The sequence below is a fragment of the Antechinus flavipes genome, chromosome 3, assembly GCF_016432865.1.
Source record: "Antechinus flavipes isolate AdamAnt ecotype Samford, QLD, Australia chromosome 3, AdamAnt_v2, whole genome shotgun sequence".
Lineage (NCBI taxonomy): Eukaryota > Metazoa > Chordata > Mammalia > Dasyuromorphia > Dasyuridae > Antechinus > Antechinus flavipes.
Genome location: NC_067400.1, coordinates 556318822 through 556337933, shown reverse-complemented (window position 1 = coordinate 556337933; position 19112 = coordinate 556318822). Strand labels below are relative to the sequence as shown.

General features: G+C 34.1%; 2 protein-coding genes across 2 annotated transcripts; both read left to right on the top strand.

The window, feature by feature from the left end:
- The first annotated feature begins 513 nt into the window (after positions 1-513).
- On the top strand, positions 514-1473 carry LOC127557469 (olfactory receptor 51L1-like). Its single transcript, XM_051990783.1, has one exon. The coding sequence runs from the start codon at positions 514-516 to the stop codon at positions 1471-1473; it is 960 nt and encodes a 319-aa protein (XP_051846743.1).
- Positions 1474-16561: 15088 nt separating this feature from the next.
- On the top strand, positions 16562-17542 carry LOC127557468 (olfactory receptor 51G2-like). The gene has a single exon (XM_051990782.1). It carries the CDS (start codon positions 16562-16564, stop codon positions 17540-17542), a length of 981 nt encoding a protein of 326 aa, XP_051846742.1.
- Positions 17543-19112: the final 1570 nt, after the last annotated feature.

The following is a 19112-nucleotide window of genomic DNA, read 5'->3' as shown; positions in this document are numbered from 1 at the left end:
AACTAAATTAAGCACATCCTTTTATGAAAAGAGGTTCAGAGATCCCCCAAGTCCAGAATACAAAATTTCCGAAATATATGCTAGCACCTCCCTCAGTTTTTTTTTTTTAAATAACATAGGAATAATACCTCATTTATAGTTTTTATATGAATTGAATAGAAAAGGCACAGAATGATTACGTGGATTCTTAAGATCAAATAAATATTAAACATAGTTTCAAACCAGGTTATTGTACTCAGGTCTACTATTAGCTTAACTTCTGATGATATTTATGAGATCATAAAACAGATGATTGATGATTAGGTCTATACAAAATGGATCATTTCAGTGAATGAAGCAGACATCTCCAGACTAATAAGGGATGGTGGAGAAAGACAAAGCAAGAAAATGGGAGCTGAGTGTCAATATTGTCATCTAAAAATATCTAATGAAGCACTTGACATACCTGGTCTTTCATTTTCTTGCAGGCTTAATGTGCTATGAGATGGGATTGTGGCTTTGTGCAAAAACATCATGGTGAAATTCAATGCTAGTAATTACCCATTTACTACCTTCTATCTCACTGGAATTCCTGGCTATGAGGTGGTACATCACTGGATCTCCATCCCTTTCTGCATCCTCTATTTGGTTGGTATAGTGGGCAACTGTACCATCCTTCATATAGTCAGAACTGACCCAAGCCTCCATGAACCCATGTACTATTTCTTGGCCATGTTGTCTCTAACTGATATGGGCATGTCCCTTCCCACTCTTGTTTCTCTCTTTCGAGTGCTGTGGTCCATATCCAGGGAGATTGAATTCAACACTTGTGTGATACAGATGTTCTTCATCCATACTTTCTCTTTCACAGAATCAGCAGTGCTTCTGGCAATGGCATTTGACCGCTATGTAGCAATTTGTCACCCCCTGAGATATTCGACCATTCTCACTCCACAGCGCATTGCCAAGATTGGAGTAGCAGCTTTCCTTAGGAGTGCATTCTGCATGATTCCACTTTTAGCTCGACTTCCATACTTCCCCTTTTGCCGCTCCCATGTCCTCTCTCACTCCTACTGCCTACATCAGGACATGATTCGTTTGGCTTGTGCTGATACAAAATTTAATGTTATCTATGGATTGGTTTTAATTACTGTGCTATGGGGATTTGATTCCCTGGGTATCTTGGTGTCCTATGTCTTTATTCTCCGTTCTGTGTTGAGAATTGCATCCCGAGAAGAAAGGCTCAAAGCCCTCAACACGTGTGCCTCTCATATCTGTGCTGTCCTCATTCTCTATGTGCCAATGATTGGCCTATCCATAGTCCACCGTTTTGCAAAGCATGCTTCCCCTCTTGTCCATATCCTTATGGCTCATATCTACCTTCTGGTGCCTCCTGTGCTCAATCCCATCATCTATAGTGTAAAGACTAAGCAAATCCGGAGGGGGGTCATACGTCTATTTGCCCCTAAGAAAATCTGCTCTCTCCTAGGCTAGGTATGATTAAAAAGTAATCTGCAAGATATATTTTCCCTGTGGTAGCCTGAGAATTAGTGCTGAAAGATTATAGGAACATAATAACTCTTCTTCCAGCCAAATGAATTTCAGTTGAGAAGAGAGAATAGCAATTCTAGGAGAAATTCTCTACTATTCATGAGAGAACTAGCTACACCAGTGGTGTCCAATTTAAATAGAAAAGGACCCATTTGTCCTCATGTTGAATTAGAGAACTTCAAGTTATTATTATCAATTTTATTTCATTTATATATATTTTAAATATTTAAGGTTATTATTTCCTAATCACAGTTTAATCTAGTTCAGACACCAGCTCACAGTCTGTGGATTTTACAACTAATATATAGCCTTTTATCCCAAGATTCTTCTAATTTTTCAAACAAGTTTAAGTTTTCCTCTTTTGAAACTGACTTTTTTAAAAATATATATTTTATTTTCCCCAATTACTTGTTAAAATAATTAACACTTAAAAAAACATTTTTGAGTTTCAAATTCTTTCTCTCTCCTCTCCCTTCTCTGAGATGTTAAACATGAAACATAAATTATGCATGTAAAACACAGTCATAATAGTCATTATGTACAAGAAATTTCAAATAAAAGGGAAAAAAAGAATGAAGAAAGTTAAAAATAGCATAATTCAATGTATATTCAAACATTATCAGTCCTTTTTTGGAGAAAGATAGTATGCTTCATCATTAGTCTTTTGAGATTGTTTTGGATAACTTTTATTAGAAATAGCTAAACTTTCATCAAAAATATTAATGTTATGAAGTATATCTCCCTGATTCTTCTCACTTCCCATTTGCATCAGTTCATATGTCTTTCCAAGTTTTTCTGAAACCATTCTGCTTTAATTGCTAATAGCATAATAATATTCCATTATGAACATATACTATAGGCATTTAGTCATTCCCCAAAAGATTGGCATCCCTTCAATTTCCAATTCTTAGTCACTGTGGAAGGAGCAGCTATAAATATTTTTGTACAAATAGATCTTTTTTTTTTCCCTTTTTTGATGTCTTTGAGATATAGTTCTAAAAGTAATATTGCTGGATTATATGCACAGTTTTATAAACTTTTGGATATAGTTTCAAATTGCTCTCCAGAATGGTTGGATCAGTTCACAAATCCACCAAGAGTGCATTAGTGTCCCACTTTTCCCACATTCTCTTCAACATCCATCATTTTTTTTCATATTAGTCAATCTTAAAGACATGATGTGGTACCTCAGAATTGTTTCCAATGGCATTTCTCTGATCAATATTGTTAGGGACAGGTCAATTTTCTGAGAGCCTCCACAGCTGTGAATCAGAACATCTGAAGGAGTTGCAAGGCAGCTTTTGCTGACACAAGTGTTGCAGACTGGAATGAGATAAATTGGAGGCAGAGGGAAAAGGAGATAGGTCAGACAATGCAACAGCCTCTCAGTCTCCTTGTACCGTCCTCTCACAAGAAGAGATCCATTCTGGGTTGGACCTCCGGCAGCCACTGTCAGGTGGTTCCTGTGTATTCCAGCAACTCCCGTGTATTCCAACATGTGGCACCTCAACATGGGGTAAGAATTACAAAAAAGAACCAGAGCTATTTATGAGAAGGATCCTTCCAGAGTTAAGGAAGAAGAGCCCTGGTAAGACATTTTTAGTTGGAGTAATTAAATGGGCCTGAGGTCCATTGACCTGACAGGTCAATTTTCTGAGAGCCTCCACAGCTGTGGATCAGAACATCTGAAGGAGTTACAAGGCAGCTTTTGCTGACATAGGTGTTGCAGACTGGGAATGAGATAAATTGGAGGCAGAGGGAAGAGGAGAGAGGTCAGACAACACAATGGTTTCTCAGTCAGAGAAGTCAGAGAACAGCAACTGCCTCTCAGTCTCCTTGTATCATCCTCTCACAAGAGGAGATCCATTCTGCAGGTCTGGGTTGGATTTCCAGCAGCCACTGTCAGGTGGCTCCTGTGTATTACAGTTCCTGTGTATTTCAATAAATACTGATTTAGAGCATTTTTTCATATGACAATATACAGCTTTGATTTCTTTGTTTGACAGCTGCCTGTTCACATTTCAGGCTGACTTTTAACCATGCTCTTTGTTTCTTTTACATATAATATTTCCTCTTTTCTCTAATTTTGTCATCTTTTGATGTCAATGTTTGACAAATGTAGTACTTAAGGATCATAATGGCTAATAGCTGCCTATATCCTATCTGTTTTATGTGGCCCTAAAGTAGTAAGTCAGACTCAAAGTGAAATGTTTTAGATAAAGAGTACCTGTGACTATATGACTAGAATGCAGGCCTAGATTTCAGTGGATAGATTAGAAGAAACATAGATGTTCCACCTGACTACCAACTAGTTGATCTTTAGAGGCAAAGTATATCACTTTCTGGGAATAACCATGAAAACTTGTGTCTTTTTTCTATACTTTTTCTTATGACATGAATAGGATGCAATCATTCATGTTAGACAGAAAGGCCCAGGTTCTCTCATTCTCTTATTTGTCTTTCTTCATAGCTCAAGTCCAGTCCTGTCCTTTATATATAAGTTCTTAAAAAATGTTTGTTGACCAAAGATTCCAATTTCTGGGATAAGAATTCACTATTTAACAAAAATTGCTTGGAAAACTAGAAAATAGCATGATAGAGACTAAGGCATTGGCCAACATCTAATATCCTACACCAGGATCAGGTAAAAATGGAGTCATGATTTAGACATAAAGGATTATACTATAGACAAAGGGATAGTTTACCTGTCAAGTCTTTGGATAAGGAAGAAATTCATGGCCAAAAAAAACCTGAAGAACATTATGAAATGCAAAATAGATGATTTGATTATGTTAAATTAAAAGGATTTTGCACAAACAAGGCCAATGTAGTCAAGATTAGATGGGAAAGCAGAAAGTTTTTACAACCAGTGTTTCTGATAAAGGTCTTATTTAAAAAACATAGAGAGAAGTGACACAAATTTGTAATTATACAGGTCATTCCTCAATTAATAAATTGTCAAAGCATATAGACAGACAATTTTCAGATGAAGAAATTAAAGCCATTTCTAGTCAAATGAAACAATATTCTAAATCACTATTGATTGGAGAAATACAGATGAAGGCAACTACTTCACACCTCAAAGATTGACTATGGTAGAAAAAAAGATAATGATAAATGTTGGGGGAATGTGGGAAAACTTAAACATTAATACATTGTTGATGGAGTTGCAATTGATATAGTCATTTGGAATGCAATTTGGAAATTTATCCAGAGGGCTATAAAACTATGCCTTCTCTTTGACCCAGCAGTTGCACTAGCAGTTCTGTATTCAAATGAGATCACAAAAGAAGAAAAAAGGATCCTTTGTCCTTTTGTAGCAACTCTTTTTCTGGTGGCAAGGAACTGGAAATTGAGAGGATGCCCATTAGTTCTTGAATAGTTGAATAAATTATAGAGGTATTTAAATATTATTGTTCTATAAGAAATGATAAACAGATTGATTTCAGAAAAGTGTGGAAAGACCTACATGAACTACATGAACTGATACTGAGTAAAGTAAGAAGAACCAAGGGAACACTGTACACAATAACAACAATATTTGTGATGATCAACTGTGATGGATTTGACTTTTCTCAACAATGTGGTGATTCAAGGTAATTCCAATAGACTTGAATGGGAAATGCCAATCACATACAAAGAGAAAAGCATGAAGACTGAATATAGATCAAAGCATAATATTTTCATCTTTTTGTTTGTTTGCTATTTTTCTTTGTCATGAAAATATGGAAATATATTTAAAAGAATATTTAACCAATGCCAGCTTCCTTAAAGATAGGCAAAGGAGAGAGGAAGACAAATTTAGAATACAAAAGTTTTACACAAATGAACGTTGAAAACTATTTTTCATGTATTAAAAAAAAATGTTTGTTGACTGAATGGGCTGACTGACATTTCACAGCTTCAGGGCACTTAAATAGATTAATATAGATTAACAGAGCTATAGGGGATCTTTGAATCATCATAGCTAGTGCCATGATTTTTAAAATGAGAACTCAAACCCATTGAAAATGACTATTCCAAAGTCACTCAATAATTTAATAAGAAAGTTGAATGAATGAATGATCTCCTGGTCCTTAATTCAGCTACCCTCCTGTATTCCTCAGGTTGCCTTGATTAGGCTTAAATACATGTAGTTTCTCAATATAATACTTAGGAACATACAGTGTGCTTTAGGCTGGGGAACCTGGATTTATTTGCTGGTGAAAAGCTGTTTTATTCAGGTTCTACTGCTTTTTCTAGCTCCTAAATTTCCTCTTTTCCTATGTTTTCTTCTTCAATAATCTCCTTGAAGTCAGTTAAAAGGGAACTTTGCACATGGTTTATATTAGCATTCAAATGCCGATCTTCTTTTGTTTTTAATGTTTAGAAGGCTATGAAATGGCTCCCAAAAGCATAAGGACAAAAGCAAAGATATAATTAGGATGTAAATAGGACAGTATCACAGAATCTTGTCTGGGAGGCAATTTAAGGGCAGAGATGGGAAATGGAGGTTAGTCAATGATTGTTCAGTAAAGAGGATACTATTTAGCTTTAAGTATACCTTCCAAATCACCATAGATGATGGATGGAATCTTGCTTCTTCCTCCAGGGGAAAAAGTGTCTCTTTTCAACATTAGGTCAATAAAACAATTCTAAATGCTAGTGCCATGACCAAAGCCCCCTGAAATACCACAGCTGTGAAGGGACATTTCATTACAGAAATAACTCATTGAAACAGCCTACCTTTGGGGCAGTCTAATGTTCCTCAAATCCTGAGATAATAAAAAATCAATAAGAACAAAAAGTTTTATTTTATAGGAAGAGGAATGCCATCTTAAATAGCTAGTTAGTTTTCTATATCTAATAAAACAAACAGACTGAGGTACAGTTTAGTTGAGACACTGGTATATTACAACCATGAACATTTCTGATATGAGGGGTATAATAAAATTATGAACCTCCAAAAGGAAGCAGTAAGTAACCTCAGAATATATGAAGAAGTTTAAATTTTTAATATGCTCCTGAAGTGGGTGTAAAAACTCATATGAGTTCATCTACTAATACAGAAAGGAGATCTCTATAGTCTAAAGTTTAGTCTAAAGTTATACTCTAAAGTTAGTCTTATATCTTCCTTCAGAGTTCTGGCTTACAGTTATCATTACCTACCTCAATATAACCTATACATATTCCCTTTCCCTGGTCATACATCACATATTAAAAAAGCGGTGAGTATCTCACTTTTGGGGTGTGTGAGATAATATGTAATGAGCAAGCAAGTACAATGAAGAAAAGCCTTCTCCTAGTCATTGTTCCTGGCTGGTTTAAGCCAGGGTAAAGTTAATCTAGGTTCACAATTCACATTCAATAGCCATAGACTTAAGGGAGGAGCGGGGTACAACTTTATTACTGCTCAGAAATTTAATTCAAATAAGACAAAAGATAAAGGAAACAACATAAAAATAATGCACAATCAACAAATATAGTAATCACTATAATAATAAATACAAGAAACAAACAACATACAACATCACCACTCCAAGGAAGCGCCAATACCTGAGTTAGCTGGGGAATCCCAAATCACAGCTGTCCAGAGGCCTGGAGTGGGAAGGTCCCAAGCAAGGCATCCTCTCCTGGGTAAGATACCAAAATTTCTTTCACACTGGGCAATTTATATATCCTGAGAACAAAAAAAAGCACTATGCCAAGTACTATTGGTTGATATATGTTGCCTTCTAGATGTGGGACAATTTCTTCTTTAGAGGCCCACCAAGGAGAATAGTTTGTTCATTCCTTTAGAGTGATTATTTTTACTCAGGGAACTCCTGGTTTCCAGAGCAAAGCATGTCAGCAATAAAGGAAACTCTTTAATCAACATACATGCAGAGAGGCCTTCCCATCCTGTGCCTACTGGCATTATAGCAGATAACTGCAAGTACATTCTCATGTTTTCAGCAAGAAGTTAACAAAAGACATGGCCAGAAGTAGTGACTACACTAAAGGTATGTGCATCAAGTGATAAAACATACAAATTCTTACAGAAGATATTAAGCCTATTAGAGGAAGAATTAGACAGCAAATTATATTAGTGGGTGACCTCAACTTATCCTCAAAATTAGACAAATCTAAACATAAAATATACAAGAAAGAAACTAGGGAAGTTAATAGGATCCTAGAAAACCTAGATATGATAGACTTCTGGAGAAAACTGAATAGTGACAGAAAGTAATATATCTTTTTTCTCGGAAGTTCATGGCACCTAAACAAAAATTAATCATGTATTAGGGCATAAAAACCTCACAATCAAATGCAGAAAAGTACACATAATAAATTCTTACTTTTCAGACAATAGTGAAATAAATATTGTATTCAATAAAGGGCTAGGGAAAGAAAAACTAAAAATCATTTGGAAACTAAATAATGTAATTCTAAATAAGGAGTCAAACAACAAATCACAGAAACAATCCATAATTTCATAAAAGAGAATAACAATTAGGGGACAACATATCAAAATCTATAGGATGCAGATAAAGTAATTCATAGGGGAGATTTTATATCTTTAAACAGGTACATGAATAAAATAGAGAAAAGGGAGATCAATAAGTTGGGCACACAATTTAAACAGCTAGAAAAAGAACAAATTAAAAACCATCAATTAAATACAAAATTAGAAATTCTGAAACTAAAAGAAGAGATTAATAAAATTGAAACTAATAAAATTATTGAATTAGTTAATAAAACTAATATTGATTTCATGAAAAAAAAATCAACACAATAGATAAATCTTTGGTTAATTTGATTAAGAAAAGGAAAGAAAAAAATTACCTGCATCAAAAATGAAAAGGATAAACTTACCACCAATGACAAAGAAATTAAAACAATAATTAGGAGCAATTTTGTCCATCTGTATAACAGAAAATCTAACAATCTAACCAAAATGGATGATTATTTACAAAAATATAAATTACTCAGATTAACAAAAGAAGAAATAAATTACTTAACAATCTCATTTTAGAAAAAGAAATTGAACAAGCCATTAATGAATTCCCTAAGAAAAAATCTCCAGGGTCCAGATGGGTTTACAAGTGAATTATACAAAACATCTAAAGAAAAAAAATAATTCCAATTCTATGTAAACTATTTAGAAAAAAAAACAGGAAAAAATATGGAGTCCTGCCAAGTTTCTTCCATGATACAACTATGGTACTAATACCTAAACAAGGAAGAACCAAGACAGAGAAAGAAAATTACAGACCAGACTTCCTAATGGCGATTGATGCAAAGATTTTAAATAAAATATTAGCAAAAAGATTACAGCAACTTATTGAAAGGATATACACTATGACCAACTGGGATTTATACCAGGGACACAGACCTGGTTCAACGTCAGGAAAACTATTACCATCATTGACCATATCAATAAAAAAAATCAACTGGAATCATATGATAATCTCAATAGAGGCAGAAAAAGCTTTTGACAAAATACAGCACCCATTCCTATTAAAAACACTAGAGAGCATAGGGATAAAAGGACCTTTCCTTAAAATAATGAGTAGTATGTATCTAAAATCAACAGCAATTCCTTTCCTCATTTTTATTCTAGTTCTCTTTTAAGATCCTTTTAAATTGCTTTTAAGAGAGCTTTGTGTGACAGGGACCAGCTTATATCACCTTTTGGGGCTTCATCTGGACACCATCTGCCTTTAGTCTCTGCAGGATTTGAAATCTGTTCTTCTCTTTCACCATAAAAGCTATTATCAGAACGCTCTTTACTTTTTTACTCATTTTTTTAAAGTTAAAGTCTGCTTTTAGGATAGGGGAGGTTTTCCAAGCTTCCTCTATAACCAGCAGATTCCTTTATACGCAACCTGGGCTGCACTGGGTCAGTGCTAACTCACTCCTGGTGCTGGTGGGCATGGCCAGGTCATGTGAGATTCTGGCATTTTGGGGTTCACTGTTGATCTTTTGTGTTTGTGTTGGATGTTTTATAACTTCTCTGCTGATCTACTGGCTTGCAACCAGGCCAGAGTGGCCAGATTTCTCCCACAGCATCTACACTTACTCATGGAGTCTACACTGTGGCCTGTTCCCACGGTTCTCTCTCTATGTATAGATGGGAGAGAACCATGGGAACAGAATGTGGAACACAACATAGCATTCTCACTCTCTTTGTTTTTATTTGCTTGCATTTTGTTTTCTTTCTCAGTTTTGCTTTTTCTTCCTTCTTGATCTGATTTTTCTCATGCTGCAAGATAACTATATAAATCTGTATACATATATTGGATTTAACATGTATTTTAACATATTTAACATGTGTTGGACTATCTGCCAGCTAGGGAAGGGGGTGGGGGAAAGGAGAGGAAAATTCAGAATAAAAGGTTTTACAAGGGTCAATGTTGGAAAAATTACCTATGCATATGTTTTGTAAATAAAAAAGCTTTAATAAAAAAAAAATAAAACCAACAGAAAGCATTATTTGTAATAGAGAGAAGCTGGGAACAATCCCAATAAAATCAAAGGTGAAACAAAAGATACAAAAGAAACTAAAGGAATTATAATAGGTAAGGAAGGAATAAGACTATCATTCTTTGCAGATGATATGATGATATACTTTGAGTATCCTAGAAAATCATCCAAAAACCTATTCAAAACAATTAACAGCTTTAAGAAAGTTAAAATGCATGTAAAATAAACACACAAATTATGAATGTTTCTATAAATTACTGACACAGCTCAACAGCAAGATATGGAGAAATTCCATTTAAGATAACAATAGATAGCATAAATTATTTGAATGTTTATCTGTCCGGACAAACCCAGGAACTATATTAATACAAATATAAAGCACTTCTAATACAAATAAATTAATTTCTAAACAATTGGGAAAATATCAATTGCTCATGGTTAGGCTGAGCTAATTTAATAAAAATGACAATTCTACCTAAATTGGTTTACTTGTTCAGTGCCATACCAATCAAACTGACAAAAATTATTTTATAGAACTAAAAAATAATAATAATAAAATTCATCTGGAAGCAAAAGATTAAGAGTAACAAGGGAATTAATGAAAAATTACAAAGGATGGTGGCTTAGCAGTATCAGGACTAAAACTATATTATAAAGTAATAGTCATGAAAACCATTTGGTACTGGCTACGAAAAAAAAAAAGTGATGGATCAGTGGAATAGGTTAAATATATATGACACAATAATCAATGACTTTAGTGATGTAAATTTGATAAACCTCCAAACTCTAATTTCTGGGATAAGAACTCGGTGTTTGAAAAAAAATTGCTAGGAAAACTGGAAAATAACATCAGAAACTTGGTATAGACCTACATCTAACACCCCATATCAAAATAAAGTCAAAATGAATAAATAACTTGTGCATAAAAAGTAATATCATAAACAAATTAGAAGAGCAAATGATAATTTTCCTAACACATATTTGGAGAAGGGAGGAATTTAATACCAAAGAAAAACTAGAGAATATTACAAAAATCAATATGGACAACTTTACATTAAATTGAAAAATTTTTGCACAAAGTTAACATAAAGAAGATTAAGAGAGAAGTACAAAGTAAGAAAAAATTTTATATCCAGTGATTCTGATAAAGATGTCATTTCTAAAATATATAGAGAACTGTATCAACTTTGTAAGAATACAAATTATTCCCCAATTAATAAATGGTGAAAATATAAGAACAGAAAATTTTCAGATAATGAAATTAAAGCCATCTACAGTCATATGGAAAAATGCTCTAAATCACTATTGATTAAAGAAATCCAAATGAAAACATCTCTGTGCTACCACCACATGTTTCTCTGATAGACGAAAATGATAGGAAAATATAATAATAAATTTTGGAGGGGAGTGGGGAAACAGAGACATTAATGCATTGTTGATGAAGCTATGAAATGATCCAACCATTCTGGAGAGCAATCTAGAACTAGGCCCAAAAGGCCATAAAACTGCATACCTTTTGATCCAATAGTGCCATTACTGGGTCTTCATCTCAAAGAAATTATAAAGGAGAGAAAAGGACCCAAATATGCAAAAATATTTGTAGCAGTTTTTTTTTGTTGTAAGCAAAAATATTTGTAGCAGTTCTTTTTGTGGTAACAAAGAATTGGAAAATGCATTGATTCCTATCAATTGGGGAATGACTGAATAAGTTTTGCTATATCAAGATATTGGAATATTTATGTTTTATAAAAATTGATGAACAAACTGATTTTAGAAACTACTAGAAAGATTTACACTAACTGATGCTGAGAAAAACAAGCAGAACCAGGAATACATTGTACATAATAACAACAAGAATGTGTGATGATCAATTATGAAAGGCTTGGTTCTTCTCAGTGTTTCAGGGATCCAAGGCAAACCCAATAGACTTTGGATAGAAAATGCTATGGGCATTCAGAAAAAAGAAATAAGGAGATTGAATGTAAATCTACACATGCTATGTTCACTTCTTTTTTTCTGTTAGTTTTTTCTCTCTCCCATGTCTTTTTTTTCCCTTTTATTCTGATTTTTCTCTCCCAACATGATGATTCAAAAAGAAATGTGTATTAAAAATAAAGAAAAATAGGGACATTTAGGTGGTACAATGGATAGAGCACCAACCCTGAATTCAGGAGGACCTTAGTTCAAATGTGATCTCAGACTTAACATTTCCTAGCTGTGTGACCTTAGGCAAGTCAGTTAACCTTAATTGCCTTAGCAAAACTAACAAACAAATAAAAACAATAAAAGAAACAATCAAACAAAACAAAAACAAAAACAGAAGACATGGCCAAGACTCACTAAGATTCCTGACAGTCAGTTTCTAACTTAGACCTCTTTATTAGGATTTTGTGGTAAGGCTAGTTCCTTTCTCTGAAAGCTAATTGCTCAGTAGGGTTTGTTATCTTACAGTAGCTTGAAACTTTCAATATTTTGTGGAAACCTAAATAAGTATTTCTCAGAGAAAGAGAAGTGATACAAGGAAAGAAAAAATATGCGGAAAAATTAATCCCTTCAAATTTGTGTTTCCCCCAAGACTAATATCCCTCTTCTAAATTCTATATATAAAACTCACTTTTACATAGCACTTTAAGATTTATGAAACATATTTTCTGATAAAAACCTTGTGAGATAATTGACAAAGGAAAATTCTATGTTATTCTTACCCAGGAAATTCCCAAGATTTCTTATGAGGGGAAAAATAAAACAACACAAAAAATAACTATTCTTTTGTCCATTTAAGGTCATTTCCATTATGACTTCAGTTTATCTTCTTGGAGTAGTTTTTTCTCTTTTCATGTTTAATGACTCATCCAAATTGTTTTATTTAATATTTTCTTTATACTACATTCCATCTACTGTGTACAAAACTGAACAGACTTTCCTTCATGCTTCCCCTTACCTTGATCTCCTGAAATTTCTGATTTTATTTAATTTTCATCTCAGTTACCACTCCCCACAAGAGATTTTTCTTGATTTTCCTATTTGTGCCCTGCTATCATTTACTTTGTAATTTATTTTTTTTATTGATTTGTATGTGTACATTTTGTTTTCCCCAGACTGTAGAATTTAAAATCCTCACTTATTCCTTGTACTGTGTTAATTTCTTCTCATGTCTTTTCCATCTCTTTAAAATATAACCCATTTGATTTCCAGTCTAATGCAAGAAGTCCTTTCTGATTATCCTAATCTTCATTATTTTCTTTCCTCTGTATTATTTTAGTTTGTGCCATGCAATTAATTATATTGTGTTGCTATTTTTTGGGTGTGAAACCTTCATAATAGTCTTTATACTCCTGAAAAATATGTAGTGCATATTATACATTTTGGTGCCATTTAATCTACAGTACTGAGCAAAGGACTAAACATACAACTACCAAAAAACTTGTTTGATTGCAGATTCTACAATATAGGGGAAAGAACACTTTGAAGTCAGAACTGGATTTAAACCTCGGCTGTTCTCACCACTGTCTAAATTCTCAAACCTTTAACTAATCTGTAATGTAATGGACTAGACTAGTGATCTCTAAAGTACCTTCTAACTCAATTTCCTAAAATATTCCAATGATCCATCCAAGTGAGTTATCTTACATCAAGGTTCTCCATTAATATGTAAATGGAAAACTAAGTATACTTCAATTGAGTACTATTTTCAAGAACGGAAAATGAAGAGTAAATATCCTATTAATTCTCCACACAGGCACAAAAGTTGTAAAGTCTAAACACTTTGCTCACCAAGGGACTTCCTGTGTTTTCTCATTTTTGTGAAAGCAAAGTTTCTTTTCACAAGGGACACAAACAGTTCTATAAATAGAGAGCCTTTGATTTCTTTCCCTAGGATTCTACCATCAGATATAGCCTTGGAAAGTCAAGAAACTATACAACTCAATCCTCCAAATTAAGGATATTAAAAAACATTTGTCTGGACTGAGAGCATCCATCCTGCAACTGAGTAAGTTGGTGTAGGGCAAACAGCAAAAATAAATTCAGGAATTAGAAAAATAGGGAAGAAAGTTTAAAGGTGAAATTGAGAATGTAAAGGAAGGAAAAGCAGGGACTTGTGCTGCTTTAACAGTTCTAGAAATGTCTTAAATGTAGGAAGAGGTGGAATGCTTATTAAAATTGTAGATGACACAAAATTTGAGAAGACCTAATATTTAAAATGATATAATGAGGGTATTAAAAAGTCTTAGCAGCTAATCAAGTGGGTCAAATGAAATTTTAAAAAAGAATGCATGCCATTAATTTGGATCCAAAAATTTATTGAGGACAAAATGAAGTATGAATGGACAACAGTCATCTGTTTTAGTGAACTAGCTTGTCAATATATAGCAACACTATGGTGCAGCAGTTGAAAATAACTAGTGCTATTTTATGCAACATTAAATAGAGCAATGTTGTTGATAATAAGGGAAAACAAGGTATTGGACCAGATTACATTTGAAGTCTTTTTAGCTCAAGATGTTGTTGTTTTTTTGATTTATTTGTTTATTGTGTTTTGCTTTTAATTAATACTCTTATTGTACACTGTTCTACTCAGACCATATCTGGAATAGAGGACTGTAATAAATACAATGAGGGGCCTGACAGTATTTCCAAGGAGAACAGCCTGGAGAAACTAAGCATATTTGCTCCATGGAAAAGGAAATTAAGAAGGGACTTGATAATCTTTTAATTATTTAATGGCAAAAATTTGAACTGCTTTGCTTCTTTCCAGAAGGCAAAACTAGCAGTAAGATGTAGAAATTTGAGAAAATCATATTTGAAGTGATACAAGGTAACATTTGCTAACAAAGAGAAAAATTCAAAAGTGGGTATTTCCAGAGAAAGTTGATTGCCTATCACTAGAATTTTTCAATGGAAGGAAGAAGCTACACTAGTGATTAAACTTACTTCAGAACACAAAAAGTTTGATGATTGTATGGGAATGATTCCTGCAATCCATGATCAGTACAATCATGATCTCTTGAACTCCTTTCTATTTGATAATTATTTTAAAATGGAAAGAAATACAGACAGAGAAGTAGACAAAGTACTAACTGAAAATAACAAAGGGAATAGAAGGGAATAGACTAGAGAGGTGTTGAGTCTAGGGGAAGAAATTAATTTCCCACTATGAATCAGAAAGATACACTTTTAAGCAAACCAAAATGTAAGAAAACATAACTCTACCTTGCCTCATAATCTTCTCATCTGGATCTATAGTAAAGACAATGCTATAGCTCAGTTACCTAGGACCTGAGTCCTCCACAGTACCTTTCAGGTAACTGAAAAGCCCAAGACTTTTTCTCTAGAATTCAGAATCAGGCATAAAGAGACTGGCCATAGCATCAATGATCTTGCACTACTCAAATGTGAAGGAGAAATCTCTTCACTTGTAGTTTAGTAACTCCCCCCCCTCCATTTTATCAATGAGGAAACTGAGGTCTAGAGAAGTTAAATAATTTCCCTGAGGTCACACAGGTTGTGTGTGAAAGAATTGGAATTGAAATTCAGATCTCCTAACTCCTAGTATATTAGTCATAGAATGACTATGACTTATATAGTTATAGAATAATACTATCTTTCCCAATCTCACTAAATATTGACATATTATAGATTATGGCATAGAAGGAAAATCCATTACAACAATTGAAGGTAGAAGTCAGTAAAAGGCTTTCTTTTTTCCATTGATACCATGGCTTAAAGAAACATCATAGAAAGGGAATCTGAATGGAGCCACAAGAGATCTGGATGAACCATTTTTCCTTCTTACCTATTCCCAATTTCATGATAATTATAGTACACAGAAAACATATTATCATACTGGATTCACAAAGAGACAGTCACTGCCCTTGGGAAAAGATGATTGTCTTTCAGAAGAAGGAATAGGGGTATATTGAGTAGAGTACGATAAAAGCAAAGTCGAGCAACAATAATTTTAATTGAATAAAGATAAATATGTCTTTAGAACTTATGTTATTATGGAACAGAAAGAGATATTTCTACCTGCTCAATTTGCTATTTTGAAATAGCCTTTCTTTATCAATCCCTTTTTGTTGTATTTTTCTATCTTTAAAAAAAATATATCTTCTGTGAATACATGTTGCTTCTTTCCTTTATTTTGGAAGACTAATGGCTATTGTCTTAAATATCCCCTTCAATCCTTTGTGCCTCTTTTAAATTCTGAAAAATTTGCTGTTTGAAAAGATCAACTACAAAGACAAAAATCAGATATGAATATAAAACTTAAAATTACATCAATAGAGCACAGTGACAAAATAGTCAATGAGGACAAAGACTAACTCAGAGCCTAATTCTCTAGCTGCTCAATTTGAATGGTATCAATAACAAAATAATGGATTTAAAATTAAAAGAACCTTAAATCCTTGAAGTGTTTTATAATTATTGGTCAAATGAAAGGAGAGAAAATAAGCAATAGATGCATATAATGAAAAAAATGAGAGGATGGATATAGGCAAGTTGTTATGGAGTGGAAATGTAACACAATATATTGTGTCATTCTAACATTTAATATGTCTTTCATTTTCTTTAAAGGCATGGGATTATGGCTCTGGGGCCTATTTCCAAAGCAAACTTCAATTCCAGTACTATCTATTCCTCCACATTCTATCTTACTGGAATTCCCGGTTATGAGACTATACACCACTGGATCTCCATCCCCTTCTGCATCCTCTACTTTATTGGAATAGTGGGTAACTGCACCATCCTTCATGCTATTCGGACTGACCCAAGCCTCCATGAACCCATGTACTATTTCTTGGCTATGTTGTCCTTTGCAGACATGGGCATGTCCCTCCCCACACTTATATCTGTCCTCCAAGTCTTGTGGTCCATTTCTAGGAAGATTGAATTCAACACCTGTGTAATACAGATGTTTTTCATCCATTCCTTCTCTTTTGCAGAATCAGGAGTGCTCCTTGCAATGGCCTTTGATCGCTATATAGCTATTTGTCATCCATTAAGATACGCCACTATTCTTACCCCACAACGCATTGCTAAAATTGGAATATTTGCCTTTCTTAGGAGCTCCCTCCCTGTCATTCCATTGATGATCCGGCTGACATACTTTCCATTTTGCCGATCCCATGTCCTCTCTCATTCTTACTGCCTGCATCAGGATATAATACGCCTAGTTTGTGCAGACACCAAATTCAATTTTATTTATGGGCTAGTTCTGGTTACTCTATTCTGGGGATGTGATTCACTGGGCATCTTGGTGTCTTACATCTTCATTCTTCACTCGGTATTGAACATTGCATCCTGGGAAGAGAGACTCAAAGCTCTGAACACATGTGCCTCTCACATCTGTGCTGTTCTCATCCTTTATATCCCCATGATTGGTCTTTCCATTGTTCACCGCTTTGCCAAGAATGCCTCTCCCCTTGTGCATGTTCTTATGGCTCACATCTATTTGCTAGTGCCCCCAGTTCTCAACCCTATCATCTATAGTGTGAAAAACAAGAAAATTCGTAGAGGGATCATCCGTGTGATTACCCCTAAGAGAATCAACTCCACACTGAACTAAGCAGTACTAAAAAATAATCCTATGAAGCTTGTCATTGTGATGACATGAGAAGAGAACTGAAAAATATAGGGGTTTCATGAATTCTAGTTAACTCTGTTTCTTACACATGTATTCTTATACATGTGATCACACACACACACACACATTCCAATATGGTCAGAAGGAAAGAAAATAGTATTATTAGTAAGAAGATATAGTGAATATTTTAGATATAGATAGAAGATATTAGTGGATAAAAGTGCTGTGTAGACAGATTAAAAAGACCTTGTTCCTGTTTTCAAGGAACTTTATTTTTCTGCTGGAGGAATATAATATATACATAAATGAGTGGTTCTTGTTCTTTGTTCTTGAAGAGGACTAAAATGACATCACAATGTTGGGTTCATGGTACAGTGTTACAGTGTGTCTGAGTGATCAAACCAATATGAACTTATAAGACTCTATCATAAATCAGGCACAAATAGTCTATATGAATATTTGGAGTGGAAACATCTCTCAATTTGTTCACTTCATGTTTCCTTTGAGCTACTACAACTCTACTTTACTCATAGAGCATGGTACCTTTTTCAGTCTGGGCACTCTTTGCTGACACTCCCATGTTTCAGAATAGTTCTCAAAGTTCTTCAGAGAAACCTTGAGAATGATCTTGTATCACTTCTTCTGACTACCATGTGAGTGCTTACTTTGCACAAAAACTCTATAAAATAATCTGGAAAATTTATATATTTAAATAGAAGTACATTAATAGTGGTTTGGCCAATGAGGCTTGGTTCTAAAAATATGCATTTTTGGTGAATTTGGGAATTCCTGACAATGTGGAATTGAGGAGCTCTCTGCTTCAGAGAATGTGCCTAGTATTCTTTCTCTGTTTCCTATCCTCTAATCCATTCAGTGAAAAAATGGTTTTTTTATTGGCTTCTGATACTGAATTGAGCATTCACACAAAATGCCTTGAGAGAGAGAGAGAGAGAGAGAGAGAGAGAGAGAGAGAGAGAGAGAGAGAGAGAGAGAGAGGAAGAAAGAGAGAGAGAGAAAAAGAGAGAGAGAGAGAAAGAGAGAGAAAGTGAGAGTACTCTACTTACCCCACCTGGATTAGCATGAAGCCACAAGCACTTGATAGATCTTGCTATTGCTTCTGCCCTATTGTGTCTATGCTTTCCTGCCTTGAGTAAGAAGGAGTGATGGAGACATAAAAGACTGTGACCTTACAGGCTTTGAAAGGTTGGAAGATTAAGCTATCAGAGGTCAGGTGATTACAATCCATTTTCAGGCACTGAGTTAAATAAAGATCAAAACTTCTAGTGACCTATTTAATCCAGAATACCAATACATATAATAATTAATTGGGAGATTTATACACTGAATGCCTCATTCAGAAGTCAACACTTTAAGATATCTGTTTTAAATTTGAACCTAGGCCCCTTAGTGACCAAAGTAACATAAGGGAGAATGTGTCCCCAAATCCTAGAAGGGGATGTTTATATTTATCTTTTTTCTATATTTTTGAGTAAATATACCCTTGAAAAATTGATTGGCATTAATTGGTTAATGGATACTACTGTCCTAATCA